Source organism: Oryzias melastigma, linkage group LG23, assembly GCF_002922805.2.
Source record: "Oryzias melastigma strain HK-1 linkage group LG23, ASM292280v2, whole genome shotgun sequence".
Lineage (NCBI taxonomy): Eukaryota > Metazoa > Chordata > Actinopteri > Beloniformes > Adrianichthyidae > Oryzias > Oryzias melastigma.
Window position 1 is genome coordinate 14,061,854 of NC_050534.1, and position 20,268 is coordinate 14,082,121.

At 34.7% G+C, this 20,268-nt stretch overlaps 1 protein-coding gene across 1 annotated transcript; it reads right to left on the reverse strand.

The window, feature by feature from the left end:
• Positions 1-226: 226 nt before the first annotated feature.
• On the reverse strand, positions 227-17,589 carry LOC112153804 (protein arginine N-methyltransferase 8-B). Its single transcript, XM_024284221.2, has 11 exons — positions 17,235-17,589; positions 16,992-17,127; positions 16,344-16,568; positions 14,521-14,676; positions 11,253-11,316; positions 9,262-9,404; positions 9,021-9,108; positions 7,657-7,772; positions 3,874-4,024; positions 2,094-2,215; positions 227-1,386 (listed from the first exon to the last, which is right to left on the reverse strand). Exons 2-11 carry the CDS (start codon positions 17,058-17,060, stop codon positions 1,303-1,305), a joined length of 1,218 nt encoding a protein of 405 aa, XP_024139989.1. The 5' UTR covers positions 17,061-17,127; positions 17,235-17,589; the 3' UTR covers positions 227-1,302.
• Positions 17,590-20,268: the final 2,679 nt, after the last annotated feature.

Below are 20,268 nucleotides of genomic sequence, written 5' to 3' on the forward strand. Positions count from 1 at the left end.
TTTTTTTCAATTATGAATGAAAAAAATCTTTTGTATTAATGATCTATGTTGTCTTAAAGAAACACATTTATAATAAAGGTGAGGAGTTTATAGTGTAAATATTAAAATATTTAAGTGTTATTTCACTTTAGAGGAACAGATTTACCTGTAGATCTTGTCATATTTTCGTGAATGACCCCAGATGAGACTCACAATTTGGACATTTGAACATTACAGTCATCAAGTGTTTTTTTTTTTTTTTATGTGTTGCAATGATATTGTAACAGCAAAAATGCTCTTATTTTCATATTCCAAATAAATTGACAATTTCCACAGAAGAAAGATCAAGTTCGTGTAGGACATTACATTCAGAGGATGTGCACCGGTCCATCATTTGATGGCGCTATTGCTGAGAAGATACTGGCTTGTTCTGATCACATCATTCACTCCATTGATCTGCTAAATAGAATAGCACTAAACCATCCAGACAATATTCAAGGTTCCATACACTTTAACCTGCCTAAAAGTTATTTTTTTTAAGTGATATGTTTAGTTTTCTTACAAGTGCATTTCAATGTGTTAGAAAATTCTCAAAATGCTTATTTACCCAGTAATTTAGATTAAAATAAAAAATAGTCAAACTGATAGATATTGCTGGTGTTTTGTTAATTTTAATTTACATTTATAGAAAATTAAATATCTTTAAAACTGATTAATAAAGCAAAGAAGGCAGGAATAGATGCAAAACAAAAAGAATACTGACTTTTGGGGGGTGAAGTTTAAGAGGACTTAGCTGTAGGCATCAATGTCCAAAACCGGAAGTCAACGATCGAAACCGGAAGTCCCCGATTTCGCTTGAAAAAACTCTATTTTAACCGGAAAGCCGAACAGCTCTGTGTTTAAGCACCTGTTTTAAGCTTTATTAAAAACTTTTTTTTTTAACTTAAATAATTAAAAATAGTTTTTAGGATAGGGGTTGAATAGTTGTTTCATTTCTACTTCCGGCTGACGATATCAGGCGCCATGTTGTCTGCAGACAGTTCTTTGAAAGTCAATTGTCTACCTGTAACAACACAACATAAATATAAGAGTTTTAATTGTTAAATTAAACAATTGAAACAAACGTTTTTTGATAGTTTTGCAAATTGTTGAGATGCACTTGTAAATCCATCGTGGTCAAATTACTATCTGTCTTGTAACATTAAGGAAATGCATCATGAGAGTGCTCACTCAAACCCCCTCACCCATCTTTTTTATTTATCTGTCATTTCTCAAGGGGGCGATTGCACAGAGTCGGGTCGCTCCTTGGCTTTTCGTTTGCTTTCAGCGCATTTTATAATCATGGGAAATGGCAGCTTCACATAGTTGTCCTTTAAAGTCCAGCTCCAATGTGAACTCAAGGTCACGCTGTAAAAAAATCGAAATAAAACAGTGAAAGAAAAAAAGAGATCAACAGTTAAGCTGTAAAGTGTCATTTCAGATTTTCCTGTGCATTCTGAAATTTTCTGAAATTATACAAAAATGAATAAATTAGAGCAATGCTTGGGTTAAGAAATTAAAACTCAAATATGCAAGAGTTCACAGAAATGCAAGAACAAGAAAATCTGCTTCTACAAACAGACTTTTACTCCTTTTTACTCTGTTTTGTTTCTCATTTTTCTAATGTTTTCAAGCTGTGCTTAAATAAAATATTTGCTTTAATCTTTTTAGTCAAAAGGTTTTAGTCTTGTTTAATTGAATACAAAAATATGTGTTTGCTCTTTGAAAATACAATGTAGTTTCTGAAATAAGCTACTACAAAAACTTAAATTAATTTAATTTCAATTGGTAATTTTTACAATACATTCAAATAAATCAAATTTTAAAAATTGAGAAAATATACTATAAAAAATGAATTAGACTTATCACACTATGAATTGTGGTTAATTGATCTAGAAATTTGCAAATTCTTAAATTTACATTTTTGTTTTCAATGAATTGGAATAAAGTTTGAGAAACCCAAACCAAAAAAAGGCTTTTTTAAGATTTTTTTTTTTTTTTTTTTTTTACCCTTACCTTACTTTTTATGTTGCATTCAAAAAAAAAATCAAAACTTTTGAAATTTTGAGTCTTACCACGTTCTTCTCATTGGGCCTGACAGACAGGCTACCAAATATCTCCTCTCCTTTTTTGACTGTCAAGTAGTCCTCCAAATAAAACACAGTCTGCTTCCAGTGTGTGCTGGGAGCATCTGGAGCTGAGGACAGGAGGAAAGCAGAGAAATAATAATCAGAAAATAAGGAAGTGGGATGATGGAAACAGGAAGAGACGAGACGAGAAAAGAGCACAGGTGAAATGAGGTTCGAGTGGAACGGGGTGAAACAGAAAGAAGGGAGAAATGAAGTTAGTGAAATATGTCCTGAGCATTTCTAATAGGCCCTAAGATGTCTAAGATATATAAACATGGAAGGAATACAAAAGTAAACTGGCAGAGATCCAGGCATCCGAATGGGAAGAATACAGAGGCAGATAAGCGAGAGCTCCTTCACTGATGCTCTGCCTCGGGCCAACACACACATCCAAACATAGAACCTCCTCTACACAAAATTATGTAAGCCGTGGATGGTGGAATGTATTAGCACAGGTTTATGTAACTGCTTGCGTTGAATGGTGATTTTTACTGGCACAAAAACATTTGGGATCATGCAGTATTAGAAAATGTTACAAAAAAAGACACTAATTTGGGATGTTTAACGCCCACATTGCTGCAGAATGGACAGGAATGTGAAGTAATAATACTCTGGTGGCTAAAAATATCAAAGGGTTTCACTTTTTAGAAAAGTAAAATTCTAAAATATTTTATCATTTTGTAAAATTTTAGTCTTTTATAAAGTATTGATTGAGTTTATATTTATAGGTAGTGAGAAATATTTTAAAGTCCCACCCCGATCATCTTTTGATCTATTTTAAAAACTCAGTATAGTTTTCTAAGACATAGTTTCTGCAGAGATAGGAAAAAAATAGTGACTTCAAATTTGGACATTACTACCAGCTAGCAGCTACGTTAGTGCGTAGCTGCTAGCATACAGAAAATACACAACATCAGTTTTATAACTTTAAAAAGTTATGCAAAAACTTCTTACTTATATTTAAATGTAAACTTCTGAAGTTGTGAAGAACTTCACGAATAACGTGAAGAAATGTGTTTCTCCTCCCAACTGTTTGAGAGATAGCTAGCCTTAAGGTGCTATGGCTAAAAAGGATTGGGCACCACTACAGCTTCATCTGCTCCAGATTCACAATGATTTGAATAAAAAAAACTACTCCAATATGCAATCTTAAGCTTATTTATATATATATATGTATGTTCTCTATCATCCAAAAATCCAAAATCATAATTTTCAATAGAATGGGTCTTTAAAGGCTTCTTTTTCAAGATGATCTGATCTGATGTTTTCCTTTGAGAAACTTCTGGGAAAAACAATAATCTCTGTTGCCGTATTTTAAATTAATCTTTAATAACACAATTCGCTAAATGTTGAAACTAATTACTGATCCTAAGATTTTGTGCCTAAAATAGATTTTTTTTATAGATCTCACATAATTCTGTCAACATAAAAACCAGCAATTCTTGGTCCACGTAGAGTTCTAATTCGACCATTAGTGATATTTTATTACTCCTAAGATATGTTCTTGCATGCGACAATGAGGCCCATCTGCTGCTTCAACAAGGCAGACATATTGTATTGTGTCTGTCTTGTTGAGTAATGCTAGATTTGTCAAATAAGAGCAGACAGTTTGTCATTTGTAATCCGTTTGGCTCCAAAAAACGGACTCTAATTCAGCTGTTCCTCTCCTAATGTTGTTATTACATCTGGTATTTAAAGAAAAGAAAAATGGAGGGAGACGCCTCACCTGTGGAGAAGCCGGTCTTTTTGTGACATTTGGTGAACTCTATGTTGAAATAAGTGACTAATGCGTGGACGTAATCGTTGCGCTGGATCTGTAGACAGAAGGCTGAGGTAAAGGACAGGTCTTCTGGCTTCACAGTGTAGATGTCCACCTCCTAAAAAAAGAATATACGTACAGTAAGTAGGTTTTTTTCTGCCACCACAAACTTGCCATCATGCGGTGCACGTCTGAGTCTTTTGATTATTCACCCCAGTCATTGTGCATGTGTGAGTATTTGTGTGTGAAAGCCCACAGGTTGAATCACGGCTGGCAGGCGAAGCCCTGCTAACAGTACACATGCTGTGTGGGTGTCCTCCTTCAGTCTTCCAGGGGAGGAACGGTTCCTGTGTGTGCGCATGCAGCATGAGGCGCCGTCTCATGAACACAGCGTCGCAGACGGGCATGACATTTTTCACCCGCTGGGCATCTCTAAGAAACCCCAAAAATAGCAGGAAGGGGCAGGTGTGTGAGCACATTTACACAACAACCTGTTCGTCTTGGCTGACCGCGCCGCGTCAGCATGACAGGTTCTGATTTAACACTTTTCCAATGAAAAACTTATATGTTATATGGCAAACCACAGTAAAAGAAAGTGATATTTAGCATGTGAGGGATGAATGACATTTTGAATCAAGAGGTGGATAGCAGCGGGGGACATGGCAGAGTGACCCCTTAAGAAATGAGTCGGGACATATCGGAAGTGCAAATTCATTTTCAGACAGGATGTCAACAGCTAAGTGATTAGCAGCCCTCCAACCTGATATATGAATTACCTTTCTACACACTACTACTGACTGGGGATGTGCATTGGCAAGAGCCTGGCGATACGATACATATCCTGATACATGTCTCACGATACATATCCTGGTATACGTCTCACGATACATATCCCGATATACGTCTCACGATACATATCCTGGTATACGTCTCACAATACATATCCCGGTATATGTCTCACGATACATGTCCCAATATATATCTCACAATACATATCCCAGTATATCTTATGATACATCCCGGTATACGTCTCACAATACATATCCCGATATACGTCTCACGATACATATCCCGGTATACATCTCGCGGTACGTATCCCAAAACATGTCTCACGATACGTATTTCGATACATGTCTCACGATACATATCCTGGTATATGTCTCACGATACATACCCTGGTACATGTCTAACAATACTTATCCCGATACATCTCGCGGTACGTATCTGGATACATGTGTCACGATACGTATTAGGATACATCTCGCAGTACGTATCGTGATACATATCACTCATACATACATATCCTGGTATGTGTTTCACGATACATCCCAGTATACTTCTCACAATACATGTCCCGGTACATGTCTCACGATAAAACATTCATCCCGCGTTATATATCCCGATACATCCCGTGTTATGTATCCCGATACATGTCTCACGATACATATCCTGATACATGTTTCACGATACATATCCTGATACATGCTTCACAATATGTATTCCGATACATCTTACCGTACGTATCCCACTACATGTCTCACGATCCGTATCTCAATACATGTCTCACAATACATATCCCGGTATATGTCTAACAATACTTATCAAGATGCATCTCGGGGTACGTATCTCGATTTATGTCTCACGATACGTATTAGGATACATCTCGCAGTACGTATCCCAATACGTCCCACGAATGCATGGGGATACGTGTCGTAATTTCCAACGATACGTATCCCCATACATATCTCATGATACATATCTTGATAGATGTCTCACAATACGTATCCCGATAAGTTTCACAGAACATATCTGATTAATGTCTCACGATATGTATCCAGATAAATGTCTCATGATACGTATCCCAATACATGTCTCATTGTACGTATCCTGATATATGTCTAAAAACTAAGTAGTACATATCTTTTAACAACAAAAACCCAGAGGCTGTCTGAACATTGAATACAAGCTGTTTCTTGTGAGATCTTGTTGTTTTGATTCAGTGTAGAGCTGCTCAAAGAGGCTCAATGTGCTATGCTCCCAACCATCGGAGGTGGAAAACAAAGTAAGACGTTGAAGGACGCTCATAAATAATAAATAAATATCGTCTCGTCAGGATTTTAAATTGTTACAAATATTATCAAATGAAATATTGCGATATATCGCCAAGTCAGTTTTCCCTAATACTGACTACTGAAGTGATGTAAAAACCTCTTCATCGTGAGCTGTGCTCCCGAGTGACATTTCACAGTCACACACTGGGAGGAAAGGAATAGGACCCCTCTCAGTTTGTTAAGACCAGCATTGTTAAATCGAAGTAGACGAAGGGAAGAAAAAAAAACTAGTGATTAAAAGGAGAAAGTTATAAAGGAACCAGAGAGAAAGAGAAATGGCAGCATCAGATAATCGAAATGGAGAGACACGTTTCATCCAGCCGAGAGAGGGGCATTGAAAGCAATGACAAGAAAGTAGAGGAGACGAACAAAAAAAAGCTATCACCTCTGCCAGTGCTCTCATTCGCTGTTCATTTGTGACATGAAAGAAATACCACTGTTGTATCCTCAAGCATGGAAATAGAGCTGCAGTCTATTACAGCCCTCCACAAACCACCATTATGTGCCAGAATATAGTCTCAGCAGACAGTAAATGTACAGCAATGCCTGAATTGTTTGAGAATTCACGATTATTCTTGGAGCAACACCATAAAGCAGGGCTGTCAAACTCAATCGCACAAGGGGCCAAAATCCAAGACACACCTTATAGGTCACAGGAAGAATAAACATTTATTGAACACTAAAACTGAATTTTTAAAACTTCAAAACCATAACTTTTTAATATAATTATGAACTAGATATACAGCATTACTAGTGTGAATGCTGTAAGCTGAATTTGACTGCTGAAGATGCTACTGCTGATACCTGAAGATGCTAAAATTCATAGCTAAAAACACTGAAGCTAGTAGCTGAAAACGCTGAAGTTGATAGCCGGCTAAAATATAAGCTTAATGCAAAATTAGCCTAAAAAAACTTAGGTTACTCAAAACAGCTAGCATGTAGCTGAAAAAATAGCAAAACTTCAAAATAGCCTAAAAAACTGAAAAAAGCCTAAATTAGCCAAAACAGCTAGCATGTAGCTGAAATATTAGCTAAAATAAAACAGCTCAAAAAAACAAAAAAGCCTAAATTAGCCAAAACAGCTAGCATGTAGCTGAAATATTAGCTAAACTTCAAAACAGCATAAGAAATGGAAGAAAGCCTAAATAAGTCAAAACAGCTAGCATGTAGCTGAAATATTAGCTAAACTTCAAAACAGCATAAGAAATGGAAGAAAGCCTAAATTAGCCAAAACAGTTAGCATGTAGCTGAAATATTAGCTAAACTTCAAAACAGCATAAGAAATGGAAAAAGCCTAAATTAGCCAAAACAGCTAGCATGTAGCTGACATATTAGCTAAACTTCAAAATAGCCTAAAAACATCTTCGTAAATGCCAAAATAGTCCAAAAATAAATCTATTTACATTTTAAATAACTTTCAATATTTTACTCTCCATAAAAATATATTTGTAAAAATTATACTAGTTTGAAATAAGCACAAGATAACATCGTACCGTTAATAACAATAAGATGGGCCGGATATAATTACTCAGAGGGCCGGGTCCGGCCCCCGGGCCTTGACTTTGACACGTGTCATAAAGGTTATTCGACAGATGAGGGATTCTGATTCACTTAAGCGGAAAAAAAAACCCAGACCAACCTTAAGGAGGCAGGAGTTAGTCACCACCTGCTTGGGGTCGACCACGTCCACCAGAGGCTCTTTGATGGCAATGTTGCGAATGCAGCTCATGTCGAAGCCGTACACGTTCTCCCACCCTACACACATACAAATTCAAACAAGATTTGCTGAAGAAGTTGACCCAATTGACCCATAAAATGACCAAAAAACAATTTTTAGTTGGCTTTTACTAAATTTGGTGTAATGTAAACAAAAAATAAATAACAAATCTGTCTTAAGCACCATACAAGTTGAGGCATTGCTGTAGAAATGCAACAATTCATTTTTCCTCACGATTCAGTTCAACGGTGTAACACACAGTTCAGTTATACACCAGGAATTGTGGCATCCCTAACAATAACAGATGAGTTCATTCACTTATAAGACAAAAACAGAACCGTTTGGTGTAGAAAAATCCTATTTTCTCCCAAATAACTTCCACATAAATACACTGACAGAATCTTTTATTGAAAGAACTGGAAAAACTGTACATTTCAGACTCAATTTTGAGGGGATTTAGATGAAAGAATGTCCCTCTCAGGTCCTGTTTGAGCTGTAATAAACTCAGAGGGCCACCTGTGTTAATGCTGATTTACACCTTTAATATTAGTACTTTGATGTGGATTATTAAGTTAATCTCAGAGCTACCACTGTGACAGCTAATTGAACAAATGTATTACATTTAAGAAGGGTATTATCTGTTTTTTCCATATACTCAGTAGTTGTTCTATTTATATTAAAGGATTACAAGAACATTAGTTTTTGAACTCTTGTTACTTATAAAGGATATAATAGTAAAATAAGTATTTTTTTTTACCAATATTTAACTCCTTACAATTATTTTACAGAGGAACGGTAACGTATATGTCAATTTTTTTTATTTAATTTCATAGGAAGTTATTTCTTTCTGCTTTTACTTTATTTTATTTACATTTTTAACTCATTTTGGTTGCATATTTGTTAATAAATTAAAAAAAATGATGTGGTTGGGTGACATTTGTTTGAAGAACTCCGCATTAATTAATGAAATTTCATATAAAAAGGACAAAAATTGATAGATACTAACAGACATGAAGGATCAGACGAAAGACCGGCCATTTTAAGGGATGATCTTTTCTAAGATTTTATATTTTTAAAAGTTAAAAAACTAAATTTAACTCCTCTTAAATCACTCCAATTCCTAACTACTTGTCATTTTAAAAGGAAATTACCAAAAAAAATGTTTTAACTTTTAATGACTACTCTCTAATGTTTCAGATTCTGACAAAAACTGTTCACATTTACATTTCTATAACACACCAGCTCATAGAAACAAAATAACTAAAGAGTTGTGAATAATTACTAACAATGGATCTTAAAGTCTTTGTACTGCCGGTCTTCGATGGCGACCACGTAGAGCGCAGCTCTGTCAGGAAACATCAGGCCTCCAGGTTTCTAGAGACAAGAAGAACGTTGGGCAGCATCATTGATGCCAAAATAATCTGATTATTTTTCATTCTTGTTAGGGAATCCTGCTCTGTAATCATTGTGTCGTCTGTAATCGGGTGAGAAGACACAATCGTGGAGGCCTCCGTTAGCCCCTCGTACCAGCCACTTGTCCCTGGCAAAGATGACGGTGTTGAGCATGGACTCGTAGAAGAGACAGTAGCCCATCCACTCCGAGATGATGATGTCCACCTTCTCCACGGGAAGCTCCACCTCTTCCACTTTCCCCTTGAAGATGGTGATGACTGTAATAGACGCAAAACACCAGAAGATAATTAGTCTTTTAAAAATATTGTTTTCTAGCTCCTATTTCACAAGCAAAAAGCTTTTGAAATAGGAGCTAGAAATTTTTAGAGGAAGACTTGGGCAAATCTAGGTGATAGTCTGAGCAGAACTCTTAAAAAAAATGTGTGAAATACATTCCATGGTCTTTATTAACAAACTGCGCCATAAAAAACCCAAATCACTGAAATGGAACAAGATTGTCGATGTGGAAGTGTTTTGTCCTCCCCCATCCCTTCTGCAGCAATGGAACATTCCACCAACATCAAGATAAAAATAAATAAAACTAAAATAAAGTGGTAAGATGAAATAATGTAACGTGAAACAAGAAAAAGTCAAAGAAATTAATTTGTTGCTGCACTTCCTGGAATTCAAGAAGACAAAAAAGTGAGAAAATAGTCAAAATACTACAAGAATAAATTTGAAAAATTAAAATAATTAAGATTGTTTGAAAGTATGAGAAAAAGAGCCAACATTTTACAGTCATAAAATTATAAATAAAAGTCAACATTTTACAATGATATAGCTGTAAAATTATGGGAAAACTTTAATGACAATAGTGAAACTATTTAAAAAAATCAAAATTGTATAAGAATTATGGGTAAAACCCCAAATTTTACAAGGATGTAGTCATAATATTAAAGAAAAATGTCATAAAAATAAAGGTGTACAATTATCAGAAAGAAAATGTAAAATTATACAAGAATAGTCAAAAAATTATGAGAAAAATCAAGAAAAGTCCACATTTTATAATAATATAGCTGGAAAATTATTGGAAATTTTTAACAACAATAAACAATTAGAAAAAAAATCAAAGTGGTATAAGACTAGTCGTAAAATGATGAGAAAAAAGTCAAAATTTTACAAGGAAATAATAATTTTACTATAGGAGAAAAATTTAAGATAATAAAGTTGTGAAATTATCAGGACAAATAATAAAATTATACAAGAAAAGTCATAGAATTATAAGAATAAAAGTAAAAGTTGTAAAATTATCAGAAAAATTCTAAATTTTCAAGGTTGAAAAAAAAAAGTCCAAATTCTACAAAGTCATAAAATTATGGGAAAAAAATAAAAATTTTAGGAGAGAAAACTTGTAATAGAAAATGTTTATTTTGAGAATTGTCCTTTTGTCCTTGTTATTGGCGCCACTCTATAGTGACATGTTTTGTTTCATCATTTAGGTTTTATTTTATCTTATTTTTTATTTTTATTTGTTTAATAAAACTTGATTAAAAATGATTGATACAACCACTACAAAGACCACCATGTTAATGTTCACCCACGTCCCCCAAAACTGCTCGTCCATTACTGCACGTGATTCCGATTAACAGCAATTTGAATAAAGAAATACTCCGAAATGCTAATTTTTAGCTCCATTTTCTTCATTTACGTCCTCCATCGTGAGAAAAATGCCACAAAGACACCTTAAAAAAATCAACACAATTTATCTTTAAAATACCTTAAAAATAAAAGGCGTTAAACACATATCTAATATTAAATACAAAAATAAAGCCTGCCTAACGTTTTAAAGAACTAATTCTGTTCCGAGTCACTTCCAGGATGATATTTCACAAAGGAAGTCTGCCGTGCAGAAGGGATTCTGATTGATGGCTAAAGAAGATTATTTGACTTTAGAAACGAGCTGCCAGTTAACCATCAGAACCGTGACCAACACTGTCAAGCGTGACCGTAATGATGGAAGTATGCAGATTCTCCACGCTCCTCCTAACCTCGATGTCGCCGCCCGCGTCTGCATTCAGACAGAGCCGTGTAAAAACTGGGAAACGGGAAAAAGAGCTTCAACTCACCGTTGTGCAGGTGATTTGACTTGATGATCTTCTCCGAGTATTCGGATATACTCGAACATTCAATCTGCAAGCACAGCATATTAGATGAGAGCTAAAGCTTCATGCATTGTGTCGCATGTACAGTTGCAGGAGAAAGTATGGGAACCCTTTGGGAGAACATCAATTTCTGTACGAAATGGACATATGATTTTTTTTTTCAATCTAAATCACAACGACAGAGAAATTTGAAACAATGTGTCCAGTTTATACATAAAACCAAGTTATTCCAAAGGGTTCACATATTTTCTACTACATCTGGAGGTTTGTATCTTTATTTGTAACTTAAAAAAAGAAAAATAGAGACAATATAATCCAATTCTTCCTCCTTTTTTTGACGATGTATTCAGGAGCTATTTAATTTTTACCTTACTTATCCTCATTTATATTAACAATTCTCATTCCATAGCTGCTATATACACCTGTATTATCTATCTGCACTGTAACATGATACATATCACTGTGGAAATTCAATTTAAAAATCCTTGATTTGTGATTTTTTTCAAAATAAAAGTGAAAAAGAAACGCAATTATGTATTTTAGATAAGTTTTTACCTCAGTTTTTAACCATTTCATGTATTTCTCCACCAAAAATGTTAAAAATTTCAAAAAAATAATTTGAATCATATACTTTATTTATATTATTCTGTATAGACACCTTTTAAAAATCAAACAAATTTTAGCTTTTTGTCAAAAAAGGATAAAAAATCAAGAGACTAGAAAAGTTGCATTACCTGCAGTAATGCCAGTGTGAATCATTTTTACTGAAAGTAGTTGGTAATGATACTGAAACTTTTTCCTGAAAACGGTGACGCGATTCATTTTAATTACTGAAGGGATTTGCTGAAAATGCAAACGCTATTTGCAAAATGCTAAATTTCCGAAAAAGACTGGAAATTTTGTTAAAGAGCGCTGAAGTTGACCTAAATTTCAGAAAAAAATTGTAAAATTGCTTAAAAATCTCGAATACATACAAATTTTGGAGAATTATTTACTGTGTTGCTTATGTATGAGCTAAACTCCAAACTAGCAAAAAAAGAAAACCTAAGTAGATAACAAATTAGCCAAAGAAACTAGCTTGTTGCTTAGATGCACCGTTGCTAAAATAGAAGCTAAACTCTAAATTAACCTATAAAAACCTCAAAAGAAAGCACATTAGCCAAAAACGTTAGCATGTTGCTAAAATATTAGCTAAACTCCAAAATAACACAAGAAAATCTCAGTAGATAACAAATTAGCCAAAAACGTTAGCATGTTGCTAAAATATTAGCTAAACTCCAAAATAGCATAAGAAAGCCTCAGTAGATAACAAATTAGCCAATAACGTTAGCATGTTGCTAAAAATGTTGGCCAAACTCCAAATGAGCATAAAAACCCTCAGTAGATGCCAAATACCCCAAAACGCTAGGTATAAATAGGTATGAAATATGTATAAAATATTAAGTAAACTAGGTAAAAAAAATATTAGGTTAACTCAAAAATAGCATAAGAAAACCTCAGTAGATAACAAGTTAGCCAAAAACGTTAGCATGTTGCTAAAATATTAGCTAAACTCCAAAATAACACAAGAAAATCTCAGTAGATAACAAATTAGCCAAAAATGTTAGCATGTTGCTAAAATATTAGCTAAACTCCAAAATAACACAAGAAAATCTCAGTAGATAACAAATTAGCCAAAAATGTTAGCATGTTGCTAAAATATTAGCTAAACTCCAAAATAACACAAGAAAATCTCAGTAGATAACAAATTAGCCAAAAATGTTAGCATGTTGCTAAAATATTAGCTAAACTCCAAAATAACACAAGAAAATCTCAGTAGATAACAAATTAGCCAAAAATGTTAGCATGTTGCTAAAATATTAGCTAAACTCCAAAATAACACAAGAAAATCTCAGTAGATAACAAATTAGCCAAAAATGTTAGCATGTTGCTAAAATATTAGCTAAACTCCAAAATAACACAAGAAAATCTCAGTAGATAACAAATTAGCCAAAAACGTTAGCATGTTGCTAAAATATTAGCTAAACTCCAAAATAGCATAAGAAAACCTCAGTAGATAACAAATTAGCCAAAAACGTTAGCATGTTGCTAAAATATTAGCTAAACTCCAAAATAGCACAAGAAAACCTCAGTAGATAACAAATTAGCCAAAAACGTTAGCATGTTGCTAAAATATTAGCTAAACTCCAAAATAACACAAGAAAACCTCAGTAGATAACAAATTAGCCAAAAACGTTAGCATGTTGCTAAAATGTTGGCCAAACTCCAAATAGTATAAAAAAACCTCAATAGATGCCAAATTAGCCAAAAAGCTAGGTATAAATAGGTATGAAATATGTATAAAATATTAAGTATGCTAGGTAAAAAATATTAGGTAAACTCAATTTTTTTGGAAAATTACTATAAAAGATGAAAACATAGCCTATGAATATATTTATAGGGTTGTTGCTAATCTAACCACAATTTTGACATTTCAAGACTTTGTCATTCATTTCTTATGGGGCATATTTTGGTCAATATTTCAAAAACGATCAAGTTTATAAAGCTTATTAAAGTTTTGGAATTTTATTATTATTTTTTGTACTACTTATTAACCCGTAAATGTTTATGCTTTCTAAAAAAAATATATAATTCTTGTTGCCGTTTTAATAAACAAAAAAATGTACGTTAACGTATCTTTTTTTTTCATTCTTTTTTTCCCCCAAAATGTCTAATGTAATGTCCACACTTATTGTGATTTAATTCCGCCATAAAAATTCCGAAATTACTAAAATGACAAGACAAAGTAAAATGTTTCGTCCTCCCCCATCCCTGTGCAGCAATGGACTGTTCCAGCAACAGCAAGTTAGATATAAATAACAAAAAAATCTTTAAGATTTAAGTATAATTTGATTTTTTTTTCATTCATATCAAAACATTTGAATTATTGATATTGATGTTGTCAAAAGTGTATTTTTTTTAGAAACGCTGCAGGGGGTCCCCATGTTAATGCAATCTAGGGCCCCCAATCTGCTAGCTCCGCCACTGTATATTTCAATGCTAAATAATCATATCATTCAAGTTGCCTTTGTGTTGACACACTACAATTATACAAGTGCTATAATGGCTAAACCTTTTCACTAACAATAATAATAAATAATGAAAATTCTGGAATGTGTTTTTAGGAAGGCAGCACAGACAGCTGCCACATTAGAGCATCTGTTTGAATGGAGGGTGCACCTATCTGTCTCACCCCGTACACGTGTTTGGCACCAGCGTTGGCCGCGAACATGGAGAGGATGCCTGTACCGCTGCCAACATCCAGGACGATTTTATCCTTGAACACGTGCTTGTTGTGGTACATGGCGTTCCGGTACGTCAGCGTCCGCACCTCATCCTTCAACATCTCCTGCATCAAAGACACAATCTTTACAGACATTTGAAGCGTGACGAAGCAAATTCAAACGTAGTAAGCATAATTTTATCTGGGTAGAAATGGACTAATTTAGGTCGAAAGCTCAGAGAAGCGAAGCTTCTTGAAATAACACAAAGCCGTTGGGAACCACCTGGTTTTCATGTCCCTAAACTCACAATCACACATCCCACTTTCACTCCGTCTCGCCTTGAACTCTCAAAATCAGGACACTCCTTTGTCTGCTTGCAGATAAAAAGCTGACCCACATGCTAAACATGGAGGCTACTTTAAAAAAAAGATCACTGCGTTCTCAAACTTTTCCACCATCTTGCCCTCGCAAGAAGGTCATTAGTTAGGGTAAAGCAGCCGCAGTTCACTGCAGTAGTTTAGATGGTGACCGAGATGGTTTTCATTTCTGCAGAGCAAATAATGGGCCATTATTGAGCCTCTGGGGAGGCTGTTGTATTTAATAAAAATAAGGAACGTGTCCCTTTTGGTGTCTACATTTCATTAAGACAGACAATTAGTCTTAGTATTCCCTTGGTAACTCTTAAAATATATATTTATATGATTTAGTGCCCTACTAACACTGTTTTGTAATAGAGGCTGAAATATTTGAAAATGTCTTGTTAAATTTATGATTTTTGAATGTGTCTAAAAACGCATAAATATTTTTTAAACATTTTTTATTTGTTTTCCTTTTTAAATTTTTTTCTACATTTTTGTTTTCCTTTTTTTTGTTTTCCTTTCATATTTTTTTATTGTTTTTAACGTTTTTCCTTGCTTTATTTTTATTATTTGTACATTTTTCTTTGCTTTACTTTTTTAATTAATTTTTTTAAACATTTTTTCTTTGTTTTTTTTCTATTTTTATGCTTTTTTTTCCTTTGTTTTCCTTTTTTATTTTAAATTTTCTTCATTTTCCTTTTATATTCCTTTTTTATTTCTTTTCTTTGTTGTCATTTTTTATTACTTTGTTATAAATGTAAAAATTTGTTTTATTTTCCTTTTTCTATTTTTCTTTTTTCATTGTTTTTGTTTTTTTTACATTTTCTTTATTTTCCTTTTTTATTTATTTATTTACATTTTTCTTTGTTTTTCTTTTTCTCTCTTTTTTCCTTTTATATTAAAAATATTTTTTACTCATTTTTGTTTTTTTTTGTTTTCCTTATTTATTTACATTTTTCTTTGTTTTTCTTTTTCTTTATTTTTTCATTTTTTATTAAAAATATTTTTTTACTGATTTTTGTTTTGGTTTTCTATTTTTTCTTTGTTTTTTCTTTTTTATTGTTTTTGCATGTTTTTCTTTGTTTCCTTTTTTAATTTCTTGAATATTTTTTTTCTTCCTTATTTAATTTTTTCCCTCTTTTTTTCTCTTTTTAAAAATGTTTTTAAAATATATATTAAGTGAGATTAAAACATTTTGCTTGAATATTTCCTTAACACACTGCTTTATGGTGGCTGCTTGGTTTTATATTGCTGCTAAATCAGTATTTAAAAATATAAAAACTGAAAGTTTCAGTAAAACTTTGACCTCCATAGAAATCATGACATAAATCAGCGGAGAACGTCCCACTGTTCCGGTTCAAACAGGAGACATCTGCCATCATTCTCTTACTCTGATCATACCAGGCTTCCTGCTGCTTGTCTAATCTGCCTACCTCATGGATGCCAAAGTGAGCATAGGAGTCAAAGTAGTAGTCCCGTGACGTCATCTCCTCGGGGCTGAGGAATTTGGCAATCTTGCCTCGGCCGGGACAGGTGGCCAGAGCCCCTACATGAGGTGTGTGGGGGATACAGGGCACGTGGTGGGTAGTAGGCACTGGTTTAGGCATGGAGGGAGGCTGAGCCGACTGGGAAAGGGCAGACATGACAGGCTGTTGCCTCTGTGAACCGGGAATAGGAAAAGAAGAATGAGTATTCAGAGAGAAGGTTTTGGACTTGAAATGGTGGGAATCTATGGAGACTATTTCCCCAGAGAGGCGCGCTCGGAATCAGCACCAAGGACAGCGAACACAATTACGCACCGCACATCCATGCATCTGCATTTTTATAAAGAATAAATTCATTTAATTTAGGAAAAATAGCAATAAATCTGACACTATACGACCACCAGCGTGCTGTTATGTTGCAGATTCAGCCTCAACATCTGCAGGACACCGAGAAATACACTTTGCTTTGAGCCCAACCGACACAAACTGGAAACTAATGATGCACATTAAGAATTTCGCGTCTCTTAAAACACAAATTGTAACACCGAGTGTCCTGGATTCGCTTTTACCGGCTACAGGACACCACAAGGTCCCTACCTCCGAGCTGTCCGCCTCCGCCATCTTCCGCCGAAGCAGCAAACACCGCGACGAGTGCCGGAGTCCCATCAGAGCCGACGAGATTTAGGTTGCAACTCTTTCAAGTGCGCGGAGGCGCTTCGATCCAACCGACAATCTGCAGGAAAAGATCAGAATTCCTCAGAAATTACCAGAAACTTTCACCGTTTTTGAACTAATTATGAAAAAGTTGTGAAATAAACGTTCAGGAAACAAAGTGGATACCTGCGGAACACTCCGTCCATCCATTAACACGCGCGTTTAACGTGCCGGTCCATCTCTAGGCAACCACAACCCGGAGAGGATAAAAGTGTCACAAATCTCCCTCCGACCAAACAAGGCTTCCACAAACCAAAACTCCTCCAACTGTTTTTGGTCTTCCTCGACATCTTCAGCGCGCGGAGAGACGCCGCGTGCCACAGCAGCGGCGCGCAAAAAGACGCACGATCCTCATCTCTGCGCGCAAAGGTGTCCTCTCTCAGCGGTTTCCCTGAGTCAAAGTTCCAACTACCAGGTTTATGATGATGGGTTTTAAATAATAAAAATATAGTAAAGCAGGTGCGCCCTCCTGCCTGACTTACTCACAGAAAATGAGCCCACACGCTCTGCTGCCCATCCACTCCCTTATATAACACAGGTAACCCCCACCCCCACCCTCTGGATCTGCATTATTTGGCCACATTAAAGTCAAACTACATTACTTTAGGCTAAAAGATGCTAACATTTGTTGTAAATTGTGTCTAAAACCTTGATGGAAGACATAAAATTGATTGAAATTCTCAATTCTCTGAAAATTACTTTTTGTTGGCAGCAGTGGCGGACTTAGCAGTTTGGGGGCCCCAGGCGAACAATACCATGAGGCCCCCTGCAGCGGGTGCATCGACCCACGTCAGCTGGGGGAGAAAAATAGATTTGCCGATCAATAGCAAAATACAGAAGATTTGAGGATAAAAATGATTCAAAGGATTGGAATCCAGGGGCGGAGCTATGCCGATTTTAATTTCCAGAAGCAATTCAATTCACATAAGCCTGGATTGATTTGATTCCAATTTTCTTTTTATTCTTCAATTCAATTTTGAGTTTACACATTTATACACAATTGTTTAGAAATACATATAATAATTTACTCCATTTAAAATGGTCTTTTCTTAATTATGTTTTCATATTCAGTTTTTATACTCTTGTTTTATTATTTGTTTTACTTGTGTTTTAAAAGCATTTTGTGAGTCTTATCTTGAAAGGTGCTATATAAATAAAGATTATTATTATTTATTATAAATATTATTATCATGCTTTGAATATATTTATATTAATCTGATACTGTCAGCAAAAAGTGTGAGATGGTTTCTAAAAAGGAGAAGTTCCAACAAAAATGTTCAGATCATTAACATTGTAAACATTGTTCTGCCTCTCCTGGAAAACGTTTCAGTTTGGCCACTAGGTGGCGATCACGCTATAGCATTACACCTTATTCTAGAAGAAGAAGAAGGTACGAGCAAAAAATTGTTTTAGGCCACAAATGGTTACTTTTAAAAATATTTCCTTAAAACTGAGTTTATAAAGATGTTCATTCAGTCAAAAATGTATGTTTTGGTTGACCGAGTGTTAGCATTAGCCGTCCTGTGGGGAATTCTATTATATGTTAGCATCAACTTTAGCTTTATGTGCTAAACTGATATACATTTTTATGAATTGATTATTGATCTGTTAAGCTTAAATCGATTCAAATTGATTAATCGATTTTATCAGCCCAGTCCTAGCAAAAAGTGAAAAAAAAATGTTTGTTTTTATCAAATTAAATGTTTGAGTTGAGTAAACCATCAACACCAAAAATTTTAAAAAATTCTAAAACTAATAAATTACAGAACTTTAATAATGTTAATTGATTCAATGTTTCATTTTTTTCAGTGTAAAATGTATTTTAGACCCTTTTCTTAGGTGTTCAGGCGATCGCCTATCTTCAGCTAACGTTAAATCCGTCCCTAGTTTTCAGTCAGTTTGGAAGATTTCTCCAGAAAACTGCAGATTCCATGCATTTATTTTGTTTCCCCTCATCCCTCCAAACCCCGCTGTGCTTGAACTCAACAATCTACACATTCAGCAATGCATAATAAAGTTGTGAATGTTTTAAAATTGCAAACAAGGCAGTGCTGCGGCTTTTTTTTAAAGGGATGTTTATGTAATTCCTCTGATTTGTCAAACCAAAAACTGCATGAAGAGATGGTCAGCACATAAGAGATCGTTAAAATATTCCCCCTGTCATTAGTCCAGATCAAAGTCTAAGCTAAGATTCATTCCTATAAATTAAGTTGATGTGTTAAAGGATGAAATGATGCTTTACGCTTTACTGTTTCATGCAAAAATATCACATTTGAATGCCCTTTGGCCTTAAATAAAACATTTATGTCTATTTTTATATCAAGAAGTGGATCAATAAAGATTATTTTACATCAGGGGCGGTGAAATGAACTCCTTTACATCGTATAAACTGTAAATTGTGAAGCTTTGCCTTTTCACGGCTGCACTTGTGGATCCACAGAGTTCAAGGTGATTGGCGGTTTTCTCCACCTTTTCAAGAGCATCCCTCCTATAATCACTGCCCCTCTTTTTCTTTTAGGTCACAGATTGTTCCTAGAGTGAATTGTCTTGACCCTAAATTTCTATTTCCTTTTTCCGCCTGATTACCCGGCTGTAAAATATCATGAAAGAAAAGGTGCTGTAGACTGTGAAATTCCTCTGAGAGTTTTCAACCTGCGCTTGATTGACAACACACACCTTTCTTTAAAGTGCTTTTTTCACATTTTCTCATGGATTTTTGGATTTACTTTGTTTCCAGGTTAGCCAAAAACAACAAAAAAGCGGTGAAAACGCAGTAACGGTTCGGGGCGAGCTTCATCATTGGTGCCTAAAAACATCAACCCACTCAACACGTTTGTGCATCCACTTTATCACGCGCTTACAAATCAGTGTGGGGGCAGAAGAACACGGGCAGGAGTCAGAAGCGAAGGCAGTGAAAAGACTATTACTCAATGACTTGCAAGCCATGCAGTTGTTTACATGACTAAAGATCTCAAACTTGAAAAAAAAATCACCAAAAATCCAACCTGTTGCTCACAAAAATGGCCACTGAGATGAAAATCTGTTTTTATTATTCTGGGAATTCAAAAAAATACCTTTAATGGTTTTAACAGTGTTTTCTGTTAGCCGTTCTGTAACCTCTGGGTTCAGACCCCTTATTTATTATAGTATCTCACACTTT